Genomic DNA, 27800 nt, shown 5'->3' with positions numbered 1-27800 from the left:
TGAACAGACAGAATAAGATAAAGGAAAAACCAGAGGTCAAGTTAGACTGGCAAATTTTACAGGCCAATTTGTGACTATTTGTTCCACCCAAAATTCAATCAGCTTGCTGATAGCCTTCTATTATTTATAACTAATGTCTATATAAAGAATAGCACCACTCCAGGATGAAAAGAACACAAAGATGGAAAAACTTAGGTTTTTAGCTTCAATTCTATCATTAATTATTTGTTTTACTGTTTCACTTCTTAGTTTCTATGGACCTATATTCATGTATATAATGAAGAGTGTAGAAAGTATATAATCTCATAAATGACTTACTTATAAAATTCTACTATTCTAAAATTTTTAGAAATTAATTTATTAGTGTTTGTTAATTATAAGTTGCAAAACTTGGAAACAGTATACATATACATACATACATTTTTCCTACCACAAATGGTATGTGGCTAGATTAGCAACAAGGTGGCTAATATAACTAATGTGATCAGATCTGAGTGAGGTACTGCATTCTGAATGTGTGTCATTAGAGAGTATATGAAAAGTTCTTGCCCTCAACAGGCTCTACTATCACATCTGAATGTGATCCTTGAACTGTCTAGTGGCATTTTGAAGTCTGACCTGCCACCACTACACTGTTACATATAGCCTGTCTTTCCTTGTTGTCATTTTACTCTGCCCCATTAGCCTGCCTATTACTGAAGTAAGAGGAGCCAAACCCAAAAAATCACATCATAAATCAGAAGGGTTGTGATCAACATGAGCTATATCTAAACACTTTTGCAAAAGAAAAGCATTCTCTGAAATTGAGGATCCCAAAACCATACTCCACACAGCCAAGATATAGCTAAGGGGTATTGGGACTCCTAGCCTAACATTGTCCAGCATTCATTTCTATTCATATTTCAGTACTCCTAAGTTACAACAGAGAGTAAACATACTAACACAATTAAGAAGTAACTACAAATATCTTCTATATACTGAAAATGTATAGATTTGTGGCTATAACTACCTCTTATTCCCTAGTGCTTGCCTGGGTTGAGTCCAGCCCTACATTTACAGAGTAAACACTTACCACAGTAATCAAAAGAAATGAAAAAGGATTGGGAAAAAAAGGAGAAATGGAGAATTTACAGAGAAGTAAGAACAGATGCCTATAGGACTTTGTATTCATAACAAATGCTCGTGGAAGTTTCTATTTATGATGATCCCTAAAACCAAGTGCCCAAAACTATCTGGAATACATATTAATAATTTATGAGGCCAGAAATTGCTACTTAATAATGTAAACTAAGTATACAAATAAAGAGTATGGGCTTTGAAAATAATAAAGCAAGTCTTTTTTTAAAAAACCTGGAAAACTATAATATCAATAAAGATAAAATTAAGTGATAAGCATCTCCCAACTTAGGATATCTTTGTCCTCTGTCAGTCAGCAGCATCATAGCTAGTGTACTGACTGATAGAAAGGAAAACTTGGTGGGAAATTCTGATGGCTATTAAAAATGTGACAGTCTGACATATTATTTGGACCTTAATAAAAACAGACAAGATTATAAAGCAGCTCAGGCTAATATCTTATTGTCTCTGCTCCTCTGTATCTCACAGCTGTGATGATAACAGCCCCCCAAAAAAGTGTGTACCACTGTATCTCATAGCTGTGACAAAATACTGGGAAATTAGTATACAATATAAATGAAATTTTATGGAGTACAGTTACCCTCCCAAATAGAACAGCAAGTGAGATGGGGGGAACCCCTCTCTCAAGTAGCTTTTACAGGTAAACTGAGGGAAGAATATAGTGAGTGGGTGTACATTTGATAAGTACAATTGAATGCTAAAAACAATAGTAAAACAACAAAATAATTCGTCATTTACTTACAAGGAGTTCCTCTGCTGGCTTCTTCCATGGTTACCCTGACATAGGGCTTACTAAAGTCTACTTCAATTTCATCAGAAAAAGGCGCTGGCTGCCGTAAGCCCTTAAGAAGAGGAAAGTGAAGGAAAAGAAAAATTCAATGGTATAAACTAAAATACTCAAAAAATGGCAGCTTTAAAGAATAATCAGTTATTCAACATGCTGTGATTAAAATTTTTCCTAAAAGTTCATAACCTTAAAAAGAAAAAAGATAAAAGCATTCCAAAATGACAAGTGAAAGTTGCAACCTTTTACCAAATGGGCAAATCATGGCATGAAAGATAAATGTCTTGATGGTGATTTCAGGATAGGACTGAGGAAGGTGGCTGAGAACCTAAGCATAGTCCCAACTAACTGGGTCCAGAATGACAGCTCCTCTGCCAGACGGCAGAACAGCCAACCCTGATCTATGTGATGAATTTGCCAAAGTTCACAAGTGCCTTTTCATACCACTTCAACTATGGGACTGGGAAGGCATACAGCTGCCATGTGCTTTAAGTACGATCATCACTGTATAATGCTTTACACTGTAAATACGTTCTAATTCTCATTAACAGCCCTGTGAGGCAAGTAGTACAATAGTTAGCATCCTCAATTTAAAGATGAGGAAAATGAGGTTCAGAGAAGTTATATGAATTGCATGCAATTACTCAGAGGCAATGCTGAAATAAAAACGTAGGTATGCTCTTTCCTCCTTACAGGAAAGCCTTACTTAAGAGCTTCTGCTAAATCTATTCCTAAGTATTTTATTCTATTTGATGGTTTTGTAACTGTTTTCTTAATTTTATTTTTGGATTGTTCCTTGCCAGTATATAGAAATGCAATTGATTTGTATGTGTGTATGTGTATCAGTGTGAGTAATTTCAGTTGACTCATCTCCTGTGGCTTTGTTAAACTCAATTATCAGTTCTAGCAGTTTGTTTGGTAGATTCCTTAGGACTGTCTACATATGAGATCATGTTGCCTGTGAATAAAGACAGTTTAACTTATTCTTTTCCAATCTGGATGGCTTTAACTTCCTTTTATTATCCCTTATTGTACTAGTTGAAACCTCTAGTACAATGCTGAATAGAGGTGGCAAGGATAAATATCCTTGCCTTGTTCCCAGTCTTAGGGGAGAAGCATGCAATCTTTCAACACTAAGTATTATCTTAGCTGTAGGTTTTTCTTAGATGCCCTTTATCAGGTTGAGATATCTCTCTTCATTTTGTAGTTCGTTGAGAGTTGGTTTTTTTTGGCTGTGCCATGAGGTTTATGAGATCTTAGTTCCCCGACCAGGGATCGAACCCAGGCCACGGCAGTGAAAGCGTTGAGTCCTAACCACTGGACCGCCAGGGAATTCCCTGTTGAGAGTTTTTAATGAACGAGCATTGGATTTTGTCACATGCTTTTTCTACATTATTGAAACAATCATGTTTTGGTTTTGTCTTTTATTTAATTAATTATGGTGTATTCGATTAATTGATTTTAGAATGTTAAGCCAACCTTGCATTCCTGAGTGAAATTCTTCTTGGTCACATTGTATAAATCTTTTTATATGTTCTTGGATTCAATTTGTTAATATATTGTTAAGGACTTTTGCATCTAAGTTTGTGAGGGATTTTGAACTATAATGTTCTTTTCTTGTGCTGTTTTTGCCTGTCTTTGCTATCTGACCTCATAAAATTGGTTAGGAAATGTTCTCTCCTCTATTCTCTGAAAGTGGATAGGACTGATATTATTTCTTCCTTAAATGTCTGATAGAATTCACCAGTGAAGTCATTTGTGTCTGACTTTGTCTTTGTAGGAAGATTTTTTTAAAGACAATTCAATACTTTACTTGGCATAGGTCTATTCAGATTTTCTATTTTTTTCTTGGGTCAGTTTTGGTAATTTGTCTCTTTCTAGGAATATGTCTATTTCATCTAAATTGTCACATTTTTTGGCATGAAATTGTTCATAATATTCCCTTACAATTCTTTTAATTTCTGTTGGGCTATAGTGATGTTTACTTAGATTTTTAAATTACACATAGATCACATTGTGACTGGGCTAAATTCAGAAACTGGGAAGACATTGTGTTTTTTTTGTTTTTGTTTTTTTAATTAATTTATTTATCTATCTATTTATGGCTGTGTTGGGTCTTCGTTTCTGTGCAAGGGTTTTCTCCAGTCGTGGCAAGCGGGGGCCACTCTTCATCGCGGTGCGCGGGCCTCTTACCATCGTGGCCTCTCTTGTTGCGGAGCACAAGGCTCCAGACGCGCAGGCTCAGTAGCTGTGGCTCACGGGCCCAGCCGCTCCGCGGCATGCGGGATCCTCCCGGACCGGGGCACGAACCCGTGTCCCCTGCATTGGCAGGCGGATTCCCAACCGCTGCGCCACCAGGGAAGCCCCCATTGTTTTGTTTTGATTTCAGATAAGGATAGATTTTTAAAATAAGGCTTTAAAATTAAAACATATTTCTTTTAAAGAGCACTTATATAAGCTTAGTTTAAAATATGCTAAAGCTATAAGAAAAACATTTTTAGGAGATGTGTGTGTGTTATCCTTTTTAAGAACGTTTTTTAAAAAAGGTTAAGAATAGACCAAGGACACAAATGTGTGATTTTCTGAAGTTATTAGAAATTTACCTACAGATTAAATTAGAAAAAACAATTTATCCTCTGGAAGTTAGTACCCAAAGAGTTGCCTAACAGTAATTTGTGTTTCTAAAAGTATATGCTAGCCACAAAATAACAGACATTCTATGATTCTATCTATATGAAGGTCAAAAACACGCAAAGCTAATCTATGGTTAATAGAAGTCAGAGAACAAAGAAAAAAAAATCTGGGGAAAGAGGCTACTGACTAGCAGGAGCGTGAGGGAGTCTCCTAGGTGTACGAGTGATTACACGGATGTATACATATATAAACATTTACTGAGCTCTACACTTAAGGTTTGTGCACTCTACTGTATGTAAGTTATACCTCAAGAAACAAATGCCATTCAGCCATAAAAAGGAATGCAGTACTGATACCTGCTATAACATGGATGAACCTTGAAAAAATTATGCTAAGTGAAAGAAGCCAGCCACAAAAGGCGACTTATTGTATGACTCCATTTATATGCAATGTCCAAGAATAGGAAAATTTACAGACAGAAAGTAGATTAAGGGTTACACAGGGATGGAAGGGTTGGGGAGAAATGGGGAGTGACTGCTGATGGGTACAGGGTTTCTCTCTGGAGTGATGAAAATGCTCTAAAATGTATCATGATGATGGTTGCACAAGTCTGTGAATATTCTGAAAACCACTGAATTGAACACTCTACATGTGTAGGTGAATTATAATGGTATATGAACTATATCTCAATGAAGTTGTTTATATATAAATATATTTATACATAATATAAAATATATGAAACAAATAGAAAAAATTGTGCTTATTAACAATAGCACATGTAGATAAAAGACAGCCTTACTGTGTTCTCTGAAATTTATTATCAATGGTGTGCTGGAGTCAGTTTTTAAATATTCACATATTTTGAGGGCTGGTAGTTTGAAATCAGCCACAGAAATCAGTAAATGCTATATATCAGAGGTTTGTTCCCCCCAGTTTATCAGGACACCACTGGTTATTCTGCATACTTAGAAAGAGATCAGTTCAGAGGTTATTACAGGGAGGAAGAAATGGATTTGTGGATTTTTCCGTTAATATTGCAATGGGAATAGAGAGAGTGACAGTTAAAAGATTCTGTGAAGGAAGAATAGGTAGGACATGGTAAAGAGAAAATATACTATCACTTGAGAGAGGAGTTTATAATAACTGAGCTTTTGAACTGAGGAAAATAAGACTGTGGTACCATCAGCAGGAATAGAGAAGTTTCTTAAAAAGGAGTAGAGATCAAAGAAAATGAGAACTGACAGTCTTTGAATCTGGAGATTCAAATGACTATTGGAGACCTCCTAGAATATATTAGTGAAAGTCAGAACACCAGTGCCTTTAAGAAAATTGGAAGACAAGGAAACAGATTAGTAATAATCTCTCATTAGAGATGTATAGCCATAAAGGGAATGAGAAAAACAGAAAGGTACCTAGAGGGGACAGAAGGATCAAGTAGCAGGTTTTCTTAAAAGTTGAGGATATCTGTACATGTCTAAGACAAAGGAAAAGGAGCCGAAGAGATTGAAAATCTCAAGAGAAGGAAAAAAACAGATAATTAAGGAAGGAAGAGTCTAGAAGAATGACAGGGAATGGCCTCAAAGGAGAGCAGCAGGGAAGCTGTTGGCCCTATAAGTAATTAGGATCACATTTTTCTGAAAGCAGAAGAAAGGAAAGGTGATAAAAGGATAATATTGGATGTAAAGGAGGAAGGATGTATAAACATATTCTGATGCCCTCAATTTTCTCAGTATAGTAAAGAAGAAAGTAAAGTTCCCTATAAAGAACAGGGACCTTGGAATGAGACTGAAAACTTGAGGAAAGTACAAAATATTTGGAATAGCTGTTGTGGGAAATGTATATATTTGAGCATCAGCAAATGATTAATGGAACTACTGAGCACTATATTCAGCCCAGATCAAGCTAGAAACTTTAATCTTTAGAAGGCCAAGTTAATAGGTCCAGGAAGAAAAACAAAGAATTAACAGAAACTGAAAGATCTAGGGTTAGGTCCTGGTGAATGGAAGGGAGGCAGAAGAGGGAAGAGAAGAGTTAAGGAAAAAGAGGTATCCAGACATTTCTCCAAAAAAGATATACTAATGGCCAAAAAACACATGAAAAGGTGCTCAACAATATTAGGCATTACGGAAATGCAAATCAAAACCACAATGAGACCCTGGTTCACATCCACTAGGATGGCTAAAAGCAAAAAGACAGGCAACAACAGTGATGGCAAGGATGTGGAGAAACTGGAACCTCTGTACACTGCTGTGAATGTAAACTAGCACACAGCTTTGGAAAACAGTTCTTCAAAATGTTAAACAAAGAATATATATGACCTAGAAATTACAATCCTAGGTATATAAGCAAGAGAGCTGAAAACATATCTTTAAAAAAAACCTTGTACATGAATAATAGTCAGAACATTATTCACAATAGCCAAAAAGCGGAAATAATCCAAATGTTCAACAACTGATGAATGGATAAACAAAGTAGTATGTCTATATGGATTCACCTATAAAAAGGAATGAAGTATTAATAAACACTACCACCTGGGTGGACCTTGAAAACATTGTGCTAAATAAAAGAAGCCAGAGACTTCTATGGTCGTCCAGTGGGTAAGACTCTACGCTCCCAATGCAGGGGGCCCGGGTTTGATCCCTGCTCAGGAAACTATATCCCACATGCATGCCGCACCTAAGAGCCTGCATGGCGCACCTAAGAGCCAGCAACTAAAACATCCCACGTTCTGCAACTAAAAGATCCCACGTGCCGCAACTAAGACCTTGCACGGCCAAAATAAATAAATAAATACATATTTTAATAAACAAATAAAAGCCAGGCATAAAAGGCCACGCATTGTGTGATTATATGAAATGTCCAGAATAGGCAAATCCCTAGAGAGAGAAAGTAGATTAGCAGTTGCCAGGGAGTAGAGGGAAGAGGGGAATGACGGAATGACTGCTAATAGGTACAGGGTCTCTTTTTGTGGTGATAAAAATGTTCTGGAATTAGATAGTGGTGATGGTTGTACAACACTGTGAATTTTCAGTATTAAAATCACTGAATTGTACACTTTAAAATGATTAAAATGGTGAACTTTGTGTATGTGAATTTTATCTCAATTTTAAGAGATACATTACGTATCCTATCTTTCATAACTCTGTTTCTTCCATCTTCCTTGTATACTGTGTACATTCCAAGGCAGAAGGCAAATGCAACTGTCCCTCCTGGCTAGAATTTGTGCTGAATCGATCCCTCCTAAGTATAGAGAATGAAACCTAAGGTTCTTCAGCTAAAACAGATCAGCAAAATCTTTAACTCTCTAGAGCTGCCTCCTGTTAGAATGAGTAGTATTTTTTAAAACACCCTATTATTCTCTTCTCAGTTAGAGAACATTGTCTGTAAAAGCTGATGTTTATATAAAAGTAGGGCTAAGTATTTCTACCTGTGTTCTCCTAAAACAAACCTCCTTCATTTTAACCTCAAAGGAATTATATGGAATAACACTGCTTTCAAGTCTTTTGACTCTCTGGTAGCAAAGTATAAATGAAAGGGCAAGGGTTTAGGACTTGAAAAAAACTTAGATCTAAATCCCAGCTCTATCACTTCATAGCTGTGAAATCACAGCAAGCTTCTACAGCTTTCATTTCACCTGCTATAAAATGGAAGATCAGACTTCCCTGGTGGCACAGTGGTTAAGAATCCACCTGCCAATGCAAGGGACACGGGCCCGAGCCCTGGTCCGGGAAGATACCACATGCTGCAGAGCAACTAGGCCTGTGCGCCACAACTACTGAGCCTGCGCTCTAGAGCCCGCAAGCCACAACTACTGATCCCGCGTGCCACAACTAGTGAAGCTCGTGTGCCTAGAGCCCGTGCGCCACAACTACTGAAGCTCGTATGCCTAGAGCCCGTGCTCCGCAACAAGAGAAGCTACCGCAATGAGAAGCCCACACACCACAACCAGAGAAAGCTGGCGCGCAGCAACGAAGACCCAATGCAGCCAAAAATAAATTAATTAAGTAATTAAGTAATTTTTTAAAAAATGGAAGATAGTAATACCTGCTCCATAAGGTTGCTATGAGGATTAAATAAAATAGCATATGCAAAGTAACTAGCACAATGTTACACATATGAGTAGGCACTCAACAAATCTACATTAGCTCATTTTCTCTTCCATTCTATGGAACACAGGTTTCATTATACTAACAAAATTAACTAAATTGTATTAATCTAAGAGGTTGGCTTCTAAATGCTATATAAAGTTTCTAAGTCTATGCAAATTATAACTAATACTATTATAACTAAAAATTAAAACTTATAATGATCATCATCTCCCAAATTATGAATGAACTTCTGGATGCAATATTGCTTCCATAAAAACTTTCTCCTGATTATGTTCACATATATTAACTCACTACTCAAAATTCTCGTGAAAGAGAAGAAGAGATTCTGGTGTCCTTACTAATAGGAAAGAGGAGATAACTCAAATAATATAATACTAGAACTTGATATTGGCTTCCCAGTATGTATTCTATTTCCAAGGATTCGTAAACATTTTTCAGCAAAAAGTTTCAGAATGGCACAGAGAAACATTTCCCATTTACCCAAACATTCTGCACAAATGGTAACATGCCCTCCTGAGTTCCAAATTATTTCAATAATGCCAGGAAAAAGGCTCTAGATTCAAGAGGAATACCATGTGGTGTGAGAAAGAAGGGATAAGGAACAGAGCAGAAAGAAAAAGAAAAACAATCATTCTCCCTGATTCCTGTTGCCATTTCAATGGACGAAAACAATGAGCTCACCTATTTAACTACTATTTGGATGCCTCATAGACCTTCTAAGTTGAACATGTACTAAACCCATCGCCTTCCTCCTAAAACAGCTCTTCTTCCTGTATTTTTCATCTGAATGAGAAGCACCCCATCTACACAAACTACCTAAGGCTGAAACCTAGCAGTCATCCTTAACACCTCTCACCCTCTGCATCCTGATAATTTCCAAGAATTGTCTATTTCACTTCTTAAAAACTTAAAGTTTATCTTGTCCTCTCTGTATCTACTGCCTTAGTTTAATCCTTCATCATTTCTAACCTGAATCATTACAATAATCTCACAACTAGTCCTGTGGCTTCTGTCTATCCCTGTTTCAACTGTTCCTTTCCAAAGCAATCAGGATGATCTTCTAAATTGTATATCTGATCATATTACCTACAGGATAAAGTTCAAATTCCTTAGCACAGCATACAAGATCCTTCATGAGTAGGCCCTTGCTTTACCTTATCTATTGCAGATTCTTATTCTGAACTTTAAGCTCCAGTAATGTTACTTGTAGTTTGCTAAACATACTATTATTTCACACTTCTGAAGTTGTACTCTATCTCTTGTCCATTTCTTGAATTCCTATTTAGCCTTCAAAGTTCAACTCTGAAATAATCTCCTCAATGAAGCTTTTCCAAAACCACTGTCCCCACCCCTCGGTCAAAGTTAATCTGTTGCTCCTCTAGAGGGTCACTGTACCTCTAACTTACTTCTATTTGGACCTTTTCATACTGTATCTTAATTATTTGTCTCTTTCCCCTATTTGTCTATGAGCTTCTTAAGGACAAGCCCACCTTTGCATCTTTGCATCTCAATGCATAGCAAATGACACACAGAGGTTCTCAATACATGTAGTTTGAAATGAGATTGTAAGATCTATCTCCATAAGCAGAACTTTGGTCAATTAACCTCAGAGTTTAAGTACTCTGTGACTTATTCATACATGTGACAAGTATTAAGATAGGCTAAATGTCTATTCTTTATAAATATTTCTGTGATCCTTTTGATTTTACCTTTAGAAACATGTTTCAGTAAATTCTTTATAGTTATAGACAAACTAGCCATAAAGTTATCCCTTAATTTTTCCTCCTTAACTCTTTTCTCTCCCTTCATCCATTTTATCCTGACCTACCAACCCAGCTACCAAATACTTGGGGAGGTTGGGAGGAAATGGGGAGTGACTGCTAATGGGTATGGGGCTTCTTTTGGGGACGATAAAAATATTCTAAAACTGGCTGTGGTGATGGTAGCACAACTCTGTGAATATATTAAAAACCATTGAACTGTACAGTTTAAATGGGTGGATTTATGATCTCAGTAAAGCTGCCATAAAAAAAAAGAAAAAACCTTGTTCGTTTTTGCTACAGAGTTGAAAGGGATTCAGAGATAGAAAGCACATGTGTACAGTGGAGATGACACACAAGTTTATTTAGCAGACACTCTTCATTAGAGTCAGTCCAGCCTGTTGGGTGAGTGAATCTTTGACCATTAGCCCATGTTAAATAGCCAGTGTGTACCAGAGAGGAATGTGAAATAGGTAGCAAGCCACTAAACTGATCTGTGACATGAATATATGAAGCAGAGTAACTTAAAGCATTGAAATTCCTTAGATTCTAAGAACCAAGAAATTTAAGTCTTCTCAGAGCCCATTCCACTAAGACTGGCCTTGTTTGGTCTATTCGTGGCTATGGTGATTGGCTCAGAGTATTACCTACTTGGTTATAACTTGTCCCTACTCCAAGTGACATTGCTGAATTGGTGCCCACCACCATCTCCTTAACCTGAATTCTCTAAGAAACATTCAGAAATTAAAAATGCCCTGTTAGGGACTTCCCTGGTGGCACACTGGTTAAGAATCCACCTGCCAATGCAGGGGACATGGGTTCAATCCCTGGTCCGGGAAGATCCCACATGCCGCGGAGCAACTAAGCCCGTACGCCACAACTACTGAGCCTGCGCTCTAGAGCCCGTGAGCCACAGCTACTGAAGCCCGTGAGCCTAGAGCCTGTGCTCTGCAACAAGAAAAGCCACCACAATGAGAAGCCCGCGCACCGCATCTAAGAGTAGCCCCCGCTCACTGCAACCAGAGAAAGCCCGCGCGCAGCAATAAAGACCCAAAGCAGCCAAAAAAAAAAAAAAAAAAGCCCTGTTTTGTTAACTGCTGAGTCTTTTCTGAGTTTACTTGCTGTAAAGAATAATGGCCCCCTAAGGATGTCTACATCTTACTTTCTAGAACCTGTGACTATGTTACATGGCAAAAGGGGCTCTGCAAATGTGATTAAAGGATTTTAAGATAGACAGATTATCCTGGATTAGCCAAGTATGTCCAATGTAATTACAAGGGTCTTTACAAGTGAATAAAGGAGGCAGGGGATTCAGAATCAGGAGATGTGATGACAGAAGCAGTGGTCAGAGTGTTGTGATTGCTGGCTGGCCCCTGAGCAAAGCAATACGGGCAACTTCTAGAAGCTGGAAAAGGCAAGGAAACAGTTTTTCCCCTAGAACCTCCAGCCCTAACAACACTTGATTTTAGACTTTTAAGACCCATTTCAGCCTTGTGACCCCCTAGAACTGTAAGATAATATATCTGTATTGTTTTAGGCCATTAAATTTGTGGTAATTTGTTACAACAGCAATAGAAAACTAATACACTTGCCCCCAACATAATCATCAATATCAGGCCTGAAGCATATACCTACTATTTGTGGAGTCCAGTTGCTTTTATTGCTCAAGATAGAATATTGGTTTAGAACAACTAGTAATTGTGTCCGAGTAGAAATGTTTTTCCTTTTGGGTTATGAAGCTCCAAAAGTAACCAGTGGAAACTGAAGTTGGATCAATGGCTAATGGTCAATATAGGTACAAAACATACAGAAACATATAACTCTGTCACTGGGATTTTAAAACATAGATTTCATAACAACACTGTATATCAATAATAACTCCAACTGTGTATAAATATTCTTTGACATATTTTTTTTAGGGGAAGCTTCAGGAAGGGTACCAACCTGAGACAGGATGAGCCGTTTGGAAAGGGGTCTTTCATCAAAGGCTTGGAAGTGGTTAGGAAATACAAAGATAACATCCCAGAGATAAAGGAACATAAGGTAGGCAGTAACAGAAAAAGGTTCTCATCTAAGATATAACCAGTAATAGAGTGGAGGAGTGATATGAGAGAAAAGACAGTAAGACACAGAAAACTAAACACCATGAGATGATGCTAAGATCAGATCACTGCCTGGAGCTACAATTTCTCTATTTCATTAGTTTGAATTTGATCTTTTGCCTAATATATGTACAACCTCCAAATTTTCCTAACATTCTTTTTTCAATTCCAGTGTAAAGCTCTTACAACTGAGCTGTGAGTTATAATCTGTATAAGAGTTCCAACAACTGGTGGAAAGTTACTATTCACACTTACTATTCATCCTTTCCATTATTTAAGAAGACTTGTAATGTTGATATTGTCAGTGTTATATCAGTTTCTACCCTCCTCCTGCCAGGTTAAGTGTTCAACAAAGAAATCTCTTCCTTACTTACAATTGCACAGCGTGGCATTTTTGAAGGAATTCCATCATCCTCTGCTGCCCCATTGGGTCCAGGTATCTCTTTCCTCCTCTTCCTCATGTTGACTTTGGCTGAATTCTGTGCATCCATCTTCTTCTAACTGGTGATAGAAAGTGAAAAAGAATTTTTATCTCATTGGGGTGGGAAAAGCCTGTCACCAGTATTTCAGAGATGTTAATATGGATGCACTTAGTATCAATTCCATAGCACACATTTCACAAAGATGAACCAATTGCATCCGGCAAAAACAGCAAAGCTTCACAAAACCCAGGCTCTAGTAGAAACACTGAAATGCCTCTCTGTGGAACAATGGCACAATTAATCACCTGGACCTTGTAAATTATTTCCCAACCAATACAGCCTGTATACCAACTGCTAATTTCATATCCTGACTGCATGCAAAAACCTGGAAGAACTTGGCTGAGAAAGTTAGTTATACAGACTTTCCACTACTCTTACATCATATCTCTAGGACACCTAGAAGTATGACAGGTGCAAGGAAATGTGAAAGGTATGTCTTCGGTACAGACGGAGAAAAGAGCCTTTTTTTTTAAAAGGATGGCCACCAGCGATTCCTGGTTTAACAAAGCATGGATTTCTTAACTCTAAATGCTCTGTATATTTCAGAGACCACTCCTCCAGGATGAGAGCTATGAAAATTGTAGAGTAAGTGTACTTGTATCTTTTAAATGTCCTTCCTCTTCCTTTTTCAATTCATTTCCCCTCCCTCTTTGAGTCTTAGCACCTTAAGCTTGCTCAGAGTCCCCAACTACTAAAACCCCACCCAGGCTTCTCCTTCCCCCAAGGAAAAACTTATTTATTATTGTCTCATTTAGCAGAAAGTGTCTAGCAACTAACCATTACAGAAAAGTTCTGAATATTTGATGTTTCATGTTTAGATGTTGGCTTGTGCTACACCTCCAATCCCCTACAAGGATATCTGCATTTTTCTTAGGTAACATAATTTGCACAAATAAATTAATTTCTTGATAATGATGAAATTTTAGATATCAGCCAGAAATTGGAGATAGAGGAACTTCAATGATCAACTGCCATCTCTGCCCAAGATGTAGTACAGTGAAAGGTGGAAAAAAGATCCTTAGAGCAGAAGCAGAAAACAAAACAAAATACTAGACAGAATGAGGACTTTCTACCTGCCTCACTGTCTCTAATAAGCCCTCCAGAATAGATGTTTATCTAAACAATCGCAACTGTGCCTTTCTTTCTTTCCTCCCACTAAATTCCAAGTGGCAATATGATAAGATCTACAAGAAACCTAACCTAATTCTTAGAGACTGAAAGAAACACACCATGAGTCATGGCTAAGTATTAGACTGGTATGAAAAAATGTCAGAATCTAAAGTGAAAGATGAACACCACCCAGAAACTTCCTTTCATCACATATTCAATTAAAATTAAAATGTATTTTCATCACAAATTAAAATAAAATGAAAGGAGGGTACTATATATTTAATAAGTTTTTCCAGTGATGATGATCAGAGATTTTCTTCATTATTGTTATTAATTATTCTTTTGAAATATCCAGAGGTCAGATTTACTACTCCCATCTCACTGGTCTGAGAGGCCTGCTAAGAATGCCTAATCAGTTCAGTTAATGACCGTTTCTAATTTGCATACAAGAGGACTTTGCTGCAAATATCTGTTAAATTCTCAGAGTAGGTAGACAAAATCCATTATGAGAAATATAATCAGCAATCTGGTGTCAGGTAGCTCAAGGTCAGGCAGTCAATAATATTGAGTATTTATTGTGCACAAGGTATTATAACATAATTTTTAAAGTAAAAGTTATTTTCTCAAGAAGACTTCAATCAAGGTGAGGAAACCACATGTTTATGATAAAAAATGCTCCTTAGGATTGCAAAACCATTGGAGGAAAGTTTGTTTAGGAACAGTTTCAAAGTAAATATCTTCCCATCAATGACTTATTAATTACAAAGTAAAAAGAGTTACCTTTAAAGTGAAAAAAATCTGAATTGGGAGATTGGGATTGACATATATACACCAATATGTATAAAATGGATAACTAATAAGAACCTGCTGTATAAAATAAATAAATAAAATTTTAAAATGTACACTATTAATAATGTAAAAAAAAAAAGTGAAAAAAATCTCTCAGCTAAGTAATTAAAGCTTATTAACGTCACCAATAATGCCTCCTGATGTGAGGCACTGAGGACACATCATCTTCCAAAAATGCATAACCTGTATGGATTTATGAGGAACAATCAGACAAACCTCAACTAAAGGACATTCTACAAAACAACAAGGCTGTATTCCTCAAAAATATGTCAATCATGAAAAACAACGAAAGGCTGAGGGACTGTTCCAGGTTAAAAGAGACCAAAGAAATGACAACTAAATGTAATGCATAATTCTAGATTGGGGGAGAAATTGTTATAAAGGATAGTTATTAGGACAATCAGTAAAATTAAAATATGGATTCTGTATCAGATAATAATATATATCAATGTTAAAATAAACTTCCTGAAGTTGATCATTATACTGTTATGTAAAAGACTGTCATTGTTTTTTTATGCTGAAGTATCTAGGGATAAAGGGTTATGATCTCTGCAACTTAACCTCAGCAAAAAAAAAAAGAAAAATGTGTATATTATATTACATATAAAAAGGTAAAGTAAATATGGCAAAATGTTATCAATGTATGAAGCTGAGTCAGGCATAAAGGAGTTCATTTTAATATTCTTGCAACTTTTCTAAAAGCTTCACTTTTTTTTTTTTTTTAAAGTAGAACGTTTGGACTTCCCTGGTGGTGCAGTGGTTAAGAATCTGCCTGCCAACGCAGGGGACATGGGTTCGAGCCCTGGTCCGGGAAGATCCCACATGCCACGGAGCAACTAAGCCCGTGTGCCACAACTACTGAGCCTGCGCTCTAGAGCCCGCGAGCCACAACTACTGAAGCCCGTGCACCTAGAGCCCGTGCTCCTCAACAAGAGAAACCACCACAATGAGAAGCCCGCGCACCACAACAAAGAGTAGTCCCCACTCGCCGCAACTAGACAAAGCCCACTCGCAGCATCGAAGACCCAACGCAGCCAAAAATAAAAAATATAAATAAATAAATAAATTTATAAAAAAAAAAAGTAAAACGTTTACTTTTAAAAATGTTCAATAACCATTTTCTACACAGACAGGCCCTCACCTAAGGTTGTCCTTTGGGGTCTCTAGAAACAGATTTCCTCTCCTTCCTAACTCTTTGAATCAGTGTAGATGATACATATATTCTAAGAAGTATGTTTTAGGAATCTAAATGTGTTGCAAAAAAGTAAGATAATAACAGCAAATTCATAATAATGACTATTTTTTTTCAATATTACCAGTGCCAAGCACTGTGCTAGGTACTTTATATACATTATTCTCACTTAACCCATATAACCTGAGAAGCAGGTATTTTTAGTCCCAATTTACAAGTGAGAAAACTAAGGATCAGGGAGGTTAAGCAACCTATCCAGAGATCACACAGCTAGTAAATGAGAAAGCCAGGATGCTGTCTCCCAGAAATTCACAAATTTTTTAAAGAAGCTGTCTCATCATTACTGCTGCTTCCCTCAGTCAAGAACATTCTTTCCACGGCATGCGTTCCTTAAGTTTTTGCAAACTTAAGTCAGACCAGCCTAACTGAACAGTGGAATAAAAGGTCACAGTCACTTAAAGGTAAACAAGGTCCCAGCACCAATCAAATAGAACTGACATGGCTATTGGCCTGATTCCAAAGCTGCCTGATTTGTCAGCTGTACAGATCTTTCCTACTGGAGAAGTTTTGCTAGGATTTCCCGATAAGTTTTCAACGTAAGCAATAAAGAATTCTTTAATTCTCTGCTCGTCTCTCTTCTGACATTACAAATAAGGTGGTGCTTAAGTCACCTGTACTTTTCATTCATGATACAAAATAGAGTTTTAAGGATGCCAAAATAAATCAAGGGAATAAATGTCATGTCATATTCTCACCAGTTACTTTCCATGACTTCAAGTTAAAATTCCTTAAAGTTTAATAGAAAAATACTTAACACATCCAAAGACATGTTTATAGGAACTTCTCAGAAGTCTTTGCTCTGTGTGTGTGTGTCAGGGGCGGTGGGGGGGAGGATTATGTGTGCTATAATATTTTTACAGCTTTACTGAATGAACTATAATTGACATACAATAAACCATATATTTAAAAGTGTATAATTTAATGAGTGTTAACATTATATACCTGTGAAATCATCAAAATTAATAAACATATCCCTTACTCTCAAGTTTCCTCATACCACTTTATAATCCATCTCTCCCTCCCTACTCTGACTGTGCTTTGCCTTTTTGTTTTGTTTACACTGTGGTAAAATATATATAACATAAATTCCGCTTTGCTTTTTAACTGTTTAATTCTTGAAGTACTGAACCATCTTGCATAATTCAACTTAACCAGCCAAACACATGGTAGATATCATAATACTAGAAAGAAGCAAAGGCACTAAATACTGCCCTTGCGGTTTTAAAGATATTTTAAAGTCAAATTGATATATGGAGTCACTAAATATTGTGACTCTGGATCTATTCCACTAGATTAAAAAAAATCATACAAAAAATATAAAATATCACAATGAGAACTCAAGAGAGGAGAAAGGAGGTATCTGACTAGTTATTTAAAGCTAATGTAAAATTCATAAACAAAGAATCAAGGCAACCATTATTATTAGTATTAGTACTGACACATTGCAAAGCCCATTGGTAAATAATAGTAATACTAACATATTTTACCTGAACTTCAGTTGAGTACATACATTCTTCAACAAAATCTCTCCTTCTGTCTTATATAAATACCTCTAACCAAATGTCTAAGGCAGTGTTTCTCAATATTTTTTATCCATACTCCATTTTGAGAAAAGTAAAAATCTTTAACCTCACTCCGCTAGCATACTGTAGTGATTAAATAGAGGTCAGCCCCTAAATCATATTACCTAAATATGAATCCCATTTCTACCACTAACTAGCCATGAAAATTTGGACAAATTCCTTTATGTCTCCAAGTCTTAGTTTCATCATCTAACAAATGTGGTTTGAATGGAATAATCCATGTAAAGCCTTAGCTCAGCGTCTGGCACACAGTATGTGCTTGTAAACATTAGCTACTATTATTGTTTCATAGTAGTAGTAGTTGCCATCATTTGCCTTAAAGTCTATCTTCTGCATATCCCCTATAGCCAAAAAGATTTTGTCAAGTTTTCATCCATGATTACTACTATAAAAAGTGTACTTCTAATGTAAAAGTATGATAAAACATGAAGTATGCTCCATCGCCCCATCTTATCCTTACCCCATTTAAGAATCACTGCTGTGGAACTTCCCTGCTGGTCCAGTGGTGAAGTATCCTCCTTCCAATGCAGAGGACGTGGGTTCAACCCCTGGTCAGGGAACTAAGATCCCACATGCCACGGGGCAACTAAGCCAGCGCGTCACAACGAGCTCCCGTGCCTCAACTAGAGAGCCTGTGTGCTGCAAAGTACAGAGCCCACGCGCTCTGGAGCCTGCGCGCCACAACCAGAGAAGAGAAAACCCGCACGCCACAACTAGAGTGAAGCCGGCACGCCGCAGCAAAAGATCCCGCCTGCCTCAATGAAGATCCTGCATGCCGCAACTAAGACCCGACACAGCCAAAAATAAAATAAATAATAAACAAATCTTTTTAAAAAATAAAGTAATTTAACAATTGAACATCCTTGCCCAACAGACACTAATTAAAAAAAAAATTACTGCTGTAGCAAGAACTCTTCTAGAGTCTGATGTTAAGCTATGATGAAGAAACACCACTATACTACTACTACTACTACTACTACTACTGTCAGCATGTATATAACACCTGTATGTCTAAAAACTTTAAAAATATTAAAACTCTCAGGGCTTCCCTGGTGGTGCAGTGGTTAAGAATCTGCCTGCCAATGCAGGGGACACTGGTTCGAGCCCTGGTCCGGGAAGATCCCACATGCCACAGAGCAACTAAGCCCGTGCGCCACAACTACTGAGCCTGCGTTCTAGAGCCCATGAGCCACAACTACTGAAGCCCACGCGCCTAGAGCTCGTGCTCCGCAACAAGAGAAGCCACTGCAATGAGAAGCCCGCACACCGCAACGAAGAGTAGCCCCTGCTAACCCAACTAGAGAAAGCCCGCACATGGCAACGAAGACCCAATGAAGCCAAAAATAAATAAATTTTTTAAAACTCTCTTAACATTCACAACCCTTTGACATAGATGTATTATTTTTATCACTACTGAAACTGAGGCACAGAAAATAAGATCACACAGCTAGTAAGTGGTGACGCTAGGAATCAAATTCAGTCAGCCTGGCTGCAGACTACACACCCTTAACGACTGTGGTATACAATAAAATGTGACACTGTACTATACAAGAAGGTACCTAATAACTATCTCTAAATATTTGAATGCCTGTTATGTTGGATAGGGCAGACACTTATCCTGTGAAAGTCCAGATAATAGAAAATGAATCACTAGTTGGAAGATGCAGAGACACAAATTTTAACTAAACATAATAAAAACCTTTTTAGGAACGAGAGTTATCTGAAAAGGGGCTGAGTTACCTCGGGGGCATTTCATTTTGGCATACCAGGACATTCAAGGAGAGGCTGTGTAGAAATACCTTCATTCATTTTATTAGTCATAATCCTGTTAAAGTCCATCATGGTTGATCTTTTTGTTAGTTCTAATCTTAAAATAATTTCAAATCATGACTGCCATCTATCACGTTAGCATTCACAATTTTACGTAACCTATAAACTTGAAAAGAATGGTTTTTATGTCTCCATCCATGTTAGTGCTGAAAGTATTGATCAGGATAGATATATGTCACCATACACCAATGTGACATACCACTAGACCCCTCTCTCCTCATTGAGATCCACTCTTAATACTCTAGGTTAGTACAATATAAAACACAGGGGAGTTTATCTTTAGAAAACAGGATAGAAAATATATTTAGAATTCTTAATGATTAGGGTATTCAATCAGATGTAAACCCGTTTCATTGTACTATCACATAATCCACATTTCTCTATCACAGTCCCAAAGATTATGATAATAGTGATGATAAAAATTATAGCTAACACTTACAGAGTACTTCCTTTGTGCCAGAAAGTTATAAACCTTTTGCATATATTAAATAACTTAATTCTCACAACAATCTTATGTGGTAGATAATATTATTTGCTCTATTTTGCAGATGAGGAAATTGAGGCACAGCTGGGTTAAATGACTTGACTGAGGTCACACACCTAGGACAGGGCAAAACCAGGATTTGAACCAAGGCATTCTGGCTCTAGGATCTGTGTACTTAACAACAACACTGCCTAGTATTTATTTACTTATTATATGCTGCCTAGTATATAAAATGGTCATACATGAATTTAAACAAAACCACTTACTGCACTCTGGCCATGCACTACACTGTGCCAAGCAGGAATTTAATTTCATCTTTCACAAAGACTGGGCTCCTTCTCACTGGGCATATCGCTGACAGACTACTTAGGAATTCCAGGGGCTTATTTTGGTTTGGGCCAGAGTAGAAGAGTAGAGGGTGCACTAGACCAGGAATCATATCATATAAACTGGGACTTCATTCTAGCTCCTCCCAGGGAATTCCCTGGCAGTCCAGTGGTTAGGACTCGCTTCCACTGCAGGGGGCATGGGTTCGATCCCTGGTCGGGGAACTAAGATCCCAAAAGCCTCTCAGCCTGGCCAAAAAAAAAAAAAAAAATCTAGCTCCACCTAGTACCTTAACTCTTAAGTTATGGTGAGTGCAAATGAGAGATTAGAAAACAAACTCCCTGATGTTGCTGTCTTTCCACCGTTCAATTCTCCTGCTCTGAAAAGAGCCCATTTTCATTCGGAGACTCAGTATCATTCGGTCTGTGTGATCTTCACCCTTAGCCATACTGTCAGATGCCACGTGCCAAACCTGAACCAATCAGCACATCACTCTCTCAGGCCACAGACTGGGGGAGGAGGGAGGTGGGAAGGGCAGTGATTGGTGACCTAAGATAGTCCAATCAGAGTGAATCTCAGGACTCGCCAGATAGGAATTCTTGGACAAAGATTATCACTTCTTTCTTTGTGAATTCAGGCCTGGAGACCTGACTCTAGGAACCGTCCTATAACAATCTAGTGGTCATCCTATAACCAGGAAGAGAGTCTTTCTCAAAATAGTCACACAGAGAAAGCAATGCTGATGATGGAGAGAAGCCAGATCCTGAACTGCCTAACTGTGTCAACCAATACATTCCCCTTTTTGCTTAAGCTCAATTAAGCCTGGTTTTTTATCACTTAGAACCACAAAATCATAATTAATTCATTCAATGCTTGGCAATGAGCCCTAGCACAAAGTAGGTGCTCAATAACTATTTGAATAAATGTAATAAGTGAAAAAACTCCTTTGAAATTTTGAAAAGCACTACTCACATTAGTATTTTGTTTTGATGGAAAGAGGTCAAGTACTTGTCAATTTATAAGTGTATCAAAGATGGCAAAACAAAGCTCTCATCCTGTCAAAAGTATTTTTTTCTTATCTGCTTATAGTTCTTCTATTTTTCAAAGATGGCAAAACAAAGCTCTCATCCTGTCAAAAGTATTTTTTTCTTATCTGCTTACAGTTCTTCTATTTTCCAAAGATGGCTTTTGCGTCATATACTGTATTTTATACTATACTTTATTTTTTTTAATTAATTAATTTTTTTGGCTGTGTTGGGTCTTCGTTGCTGAGCGCGGGCTTTCTCTTTGTTGCGGTGCACGGGCTTCTCTTTGCGGTGGCTTCTCTTTGTTGCGGAGCACAGGCTCTAGGCGCACGGGCTTCAGTAGCTGTGGCATGCGGGCTCAGTAGTTGTGGCGCTCGGGCTTAGTTGCTCCGCGGCATGTGGGGTCTTCCCGGACCAGGGCTCGAACCCGTATCCCCTGCATTGGCAGGCGGATTCTCAACCACTGTGCCACCAGGGAAGTCCCTTATACTATACTTTAAACTGAACATTACACTTAATGTTAATTACACTTAGACTTAAACTGAAGTCTTAAGATCCTCTGGATTTAGAACAAACACATATAATACTTTTTGTTTTATAATGCAAAACACTTCTATATCTTCTCCACTTTCTTAGAAGATGGAAAACACCAAGATCACAGTCATTCCATAATAGTGACCCTAAAAGAATTAAGAAATTATAAAGAGATTAACCCTCACACCTTTCCTCTAGAACTATTACTAATTTTTAAACTTTGACTTTATAGGTCTCTCAAGTTTTTCATTTTTCACTGGCTCTCTTAGACCATTCCCATGTTCCTCACATCTACTAAACTTATACACTATGAAAGTATATATAAAAATGTAATAATTAGTGCCTAAACTGATGAAAAAAATTACCCCCAGCTTCCCTAAAGTTCCAATAGATGTCTGCTAGGACACATCAAATTTGTTACTGAGAAAAGGTATGTGGGAGGATGAGGGCACACTGAGAGTAGCAAATATATGTTCGCTTTTTAGTTCATTATACTGAGACTTAGCTTGACCTAAAATCACACCACCTTTACAATACTCACAATTGCCCAATAACCACTGAATACCTCCAACAATGAGGAACAATACTTCCCAACTCTCCATTTATGATAACTGCCCCTTTGCAATCAACCAATACTATTCAAGTAAAAGTGAGTGATGACCCTGGAAAAGGAGGAGACTTTAAATATCTACATTCCAGAGGGAACACACACAGACTGCCTTAATATCTGTTTGTCCAGTGGGTGATAGGGTTGGGAAAAGATGACACCTCCTCAGAGCCACTACGGTACAAGATCAAAACGGGGATGGGGAGCAGGAGATTGCCCAATGATTTGCAGGCGGAGCCTGGCTTCCAGCCATAGCACCCACATTAACTAAGCTGGGGTGAGTTAAAATGAAAGCAGTTGGAGACAGAATACACAGCCTCACTTATGAGCCCATTAAGGTGGGCCAAAACTTCCTATTTCCTTAGCAGTTTATCCTCCCCAAAAGTTTCTATGTCAAAAGAAGCTATAACAAAAGAGAACAAGGGAGCTGGCAGCCAGAATGCAGCATTTGTAAGGCCTGATCTTTCCAACACTGCTACATATTCAGTCCCGAGATAAGTCACCTTATTTTAGTCACTCAAATTCCCCATTCAAGCACAGATCCTAAATATGGACATAAATACCCACACCACCACCATCACTACCATAACCCTGCCTATTAAGTGCCTTAGTGTCTCCAAATTGCTTTCAAGATACAGAATGTGGTATCTGTTCCTGTGATTTTTACCCAGATTCACAAAATCTGGCTCCATTTCTGCTGACTCACCTCCCAGTACACACTGCTTGCCTTGTTCTTTAATGTTCCAATAGATGCCTGCTTGGGATTAACTTTGCTATTAAGGAAGTACACAGAAGAAGTAGAAATGTGTGTCAGCAGGGAGGGGTGGCAGGGAGGAGATACTGAGGATAAATCTAATCAAGTGTTTTTCCAACGTGAATATCTTGAAGGAGACAAAATCTGGGCGCTGGTATGCATATGCTTGTATTTTAAAGATGAAAGTCTCCAACAAGTGCAGTTTTAGAAACTCCCACCCAATCCCCTCTATTCTACTTCCTTATTGTTGGTAGATTTAGTAAGCACCCCAGGGTGAAAGAGGAGGTGGACTCTGCTTCCTAAGCTGTGCAACAACCTAAAGAATAGAAGTTGCAATCATGTATACTCTTAAACCTAATTCAAATTTGACTGATTACTACAGGGAACTATCTGTAAAAAGAGGAAACATGAATTTTTCCTTTGCATTCTATTCCTGCTTCCCTGTCTCTGGGCCTACAATTATCTTCCTCAGTAAGACCCTATGCTCAGTAATTTTCTACTGGCATACCAATGTCCAGTTCCAAAGCTGAGTGAGCAAGCATACTTTGTACTTGGGATCTTTATCTGCTTCTACCTTTGTGGAGCTTAATAAAGTAGTGCTCTAAGAGGCAAGCTCTGTGAACTCCTAGGTTACAGTGAATCAAATACTGTTGGCATTAATCATGTCATCTGCTGTACATTCAGGCCTTCCCACAGATAACAGTGCAGTCACATCACCCCTTGTGTAAAGACCTTTGAAGCTTGAGGGAGGATATGTCTAACCCATAGTGGGGACGAGGGACTGGATTCAAGAACCAGCAGAACTCCTAGAGCAGCTCACAAGCCAAAAATGGCCCACTGCCTGTTTTTGTAATTAAGGTTTTACTGGAACACAGCCACGCTCATTCACTGATGAATGAATGAAAAGTGGTCTATGGCCACTTTTGTGCTACAACTGCAGAGTTGAGTAGTTGCAACAGAGACTGTATGACCTGCAAAGCTGAATATTTATTATCTGGCCCTTTACCTAAAAAGTTTGCCAACTCTATTCTAGATGAAAACAGGATCAGTTTTATCAATAATTTGGTAGTGAATTCCAAATACCTAGATTATGCAAACAGTTCTAAAGTGGAGGACAGTGCTAGGAATAGAACTATTTCAAGAAACTGTGCCATAACTTTCTGATACAGGATTTCTACAGTTTATGTCACTAACCTGTATATACCACCACACTGTATAGAATAAGTCAAAAGAGTGCCTGATTTGGGAAGTTCTAAATGTAAAAGTGATTTCACAACAGAATCTGCACAGATGATTAGTTTTAAATCAGAGCTCAATGTTATTCCTCAATATTTGGGACCCGTAAATTGCCACATCTAAGATCTTAGCTCTGAACTTGATCTCTTCCCTCTAATTTCTCCAGAGAAACCCTTATTCAACAAACACTGAGTGGGCACTTACTCTGTGCCAGACCCTGGGTTAGTCCTGGACCAAAATAAAGTTTCTTCTTGGGCCTGACCACACAGTAGGGTATTTCAGGAAAGAGATTATCCTAAAAACCACAAGGGACACTTGAAATAGTTCTTACAGTTGAATGATTTTGCTCTGCCACTATTCTACTAGAAGAATCAGTGAGTAGACCCTGTGTTAAGATTTTGCTCTTCCTAGAGTGGGTTATGGAACTTATATCTCTAAGGCAGGGTCTATGACAGATTCAGGGAGTCTCGGATTTGGACCAAAAAAATTATATCTTTATTTTCACTAGCCTCTGGCAAATTCACCATTCCTTCAATTATGAACGTAAGCCACAATAGTAATAGTACACTTAGTAGAATAGACTTTGTCACCAATAGAAATCATAGATATTTTCATATAATATCACACTCGTTACAAATACCTTGAAATACTGTTTAAACACACGATCATTTAAAAATTATCATAGCTATAAGACCCACTGATAGACAGTAAACTTTATTTACTATGTTAATAAAAACTACCTGTGCTATATCACACATTTTAAAAATATTTTGATAACTATATTTCAATATAATTTGTTTCCTTTATAATTCTATGTATTTTTTTGCAATAAAAACATTATTCCAAAAAAGGAGTCAACAAGGTTTCACCATATTGACAAAGGGGTCCACGGCACAGAAAAGATTAAGACCTAGGGGCCAAAAAATAAACAAACAAACGTAATCACATCTGAGGTAATTCTATGTAGATAAAAACACTACCGTTTTCTGTTAAGTGCCATACACTCATTTTGTTCTCTAATATAAAGCAAAGAGTATAAGTCATTATTTTTAGCAGCCCTCACTTCAAACTGATTTGCAAATAGTTGTGAATGTGATATATAACAGCCTAGCAGATCCATGGGTTCCCCTGGCAATCATTCTAGTCCAAACATAGAAAACTTCAAACTAACATAACTTTCAACGAGAGTTACCAAAAGAAAGGGAGAAAAAAGACTGAAAAAAGACAACAAACAGAAAACCAAAACACAACCCTGCTATATATCTATCTACTAATCTGGTTTGCAAACAGTAAAATACAGGCAATACAATTATTTATATTAATGAGATAATGTATGTAAATGAACCTAACACAGTGCCAAATATATACTAGAGACTCACTCTTTTTTTTTTCTTCTGGAATGGTGCCCTGGCATATACTGCAAAATAACGTACGTAAAAATGTATATTCCCTAAATTAACTGACTGAGTTATAGAGGAAGGGAGTTAGGATTTAAATTTTGCCACAAATCATTCATAAACAATTGACAAAACAAATCATACTTCATACACGTGTCCAGGTACCCATTTGACAGAAATATTGTGAAAAGGGAACTTTAGGACTAGAAACAGAAAGGTTTAAGCTTAGGAAAGAGAAAGTGCTAGAAGTTACCCTCTGGGCATATAAGCAGGAGGGCTGAGCCCTGCTCTTACACTCTCCTCCCTATTGTTTTTTCTTTCTTTTTTTGTTTTTTAATTGGGGTATAGTTGTTTTACAATGTTGTGTTAGTTTCTACTGTACAGCCAAGTGAAGTAGAGTTCCCTGTGCTATACAGCAGGTTCTCAGTTATCTATTTTATACATATTAGTGTATATCTATATGTCAATCCCAATCTCCCAATTCATCCCAGCCCCCCCCCCCTTTTCCCCTTGGTGGAAGTCCATACGTTTGTTCTCTAGTCTGTGTCTCTGTTTCTGCCTATTGTTTTCTAATGTGACTTATGTAGTGATAACGTAGGTAAAAGATGTAGAAGCAGCCACAATCTTGAGTAAAAAGGAACTCTCACAGTCCAGTGATGATTGCGAAGTACTCTGATTTCAGGGTTTCTCTAACTGAAAAAATTCCCCCCAAATATGACTTTTAGAAAAATTTATTCTTTCCAATCTATTTTAGGGTAACACAAATGTTAGTGTAAGAGAGACCTATTTCTGTTTGATTCAGTAGGAGGAATTACCTCTATTAGTAGAAAAGCCAGAAGATCTGGCTTCAGATGAGAGTTACACAAATATTTGGAAAGAAAAGCATAAGAAAATTACAATTATAACTAGATATTCTGTTCTTATTCATCATTAAAAATAATAGCAAATTATTACGCTTGCTTTTTCTATGAATATTTCATAAATTAACCCTCATGAGAGTTTATAACATGAAGAGGTTATTCAGCTCCCACAGGAAAATCATGAATGAGGTCAGGTGGTTTACAAACTCCATGAGATTGTACACTAAATTTGGTGCGTGTGCATATATTTCAGATTATTAAAGGGCCATTTAACCAGAAGAACAGTTATCTCTGCCATAGAAAATCTAAAGCAAGAGAAAGCAATAATCCTTCCCAGAGACACAGAGTAAGTCAGTGTTAACATCAGATAAAGTAACCAGGGACTTCTGAATCCAAGGCTCTATCTGACTAGATCATTCTCCTTAAGCGATCACATATCCAAAGAGGAGATTCCCCAAGAAAAATAAAACCTCACCTGTTTATGGGAGAAGAAATCATAGGCTGAGGAAGGAATAAAAGATCATTCTTATCAATCGGGCCATTATACTGGTTTTCAAAGGGAATTTGCAAAGCAGGGTAAGTCAGAAAGAATCATCTCATTCAGCAGACACAAATCACCCCAGAGGCAGTGCTGCAGTTCCCAAGTCTAAATGTCTTCCCTTCCGTGGTGAGTTACCTTTAAGCATTATATTCTGTTCTAGGAACAAATTCTTGAGTAGTTCCTTTTAGTCATGTTGAATGTAAGCCAAGTAAACATCTAATGTTCTAGAAAAAGCCATTTTTTAGCTAAACAAAGGCTATCCCTCACCATTCCCAACTCATTCCCATTCAAGAATCTTTCTGAACTCTCTTCCCCTATCACAAAATGTATGTGTGTGTAGAGGGTGGGGTGACTATTAGGCTATCAGATAAATACAGTGTCTGGTAAGTTGAAATTGCCTCAA

The 27800-nt window shown here is 37.6% G+C and overlaps 1 protein-coding gene across 5 annotated transcripts in view; it reads right to left on the bottom strand.

Annotated features, from left to right (window-relative positions):
• The window catches only part of PCYT1A (phosphate cytidylyltransferase 1A, choline), a 46320-nt gene that overhangs the window by 14193 nt on the left and 4327 nt on the right, over positions 1–27800 (bottom strand). For 2 of the 5 annotated variants that reach the window (XM_082458668.1, XM_082458671.1), the window contains exons 2-3: positions 12901–13027; positions 1880–1979 (exon numbers count right to left, since the gene is read on the bottom strand). In XM_082458668.1, coding sequence (XP_082314794.1) covers positions 1880–1979; positions 12901–13017 — 217 coding nt within the window. In that variant the 5' untranslated portion in view covers positions 13018–13027. The other 3 variants (XM_082458670.1, XM_082458669.1, XM_082458667.1) reach the window with 3 other exon arrangements.

This window comes from Balaenoptera physalus (assembly GCF_965194825.1).
Source record: "Balaenoptera physalus genome assembly, chromosome: 4".
NCBI classification, from domain to species: Eukaryota; Metazoa; Chordata; class Mammalia; order Artiodactyla; family Balaenopteridae; genus Balaenoptera; species Balaenoptera physalus.
This window is presented reverse-complemented; position numbering and strand designations above follow the sequence as displayed.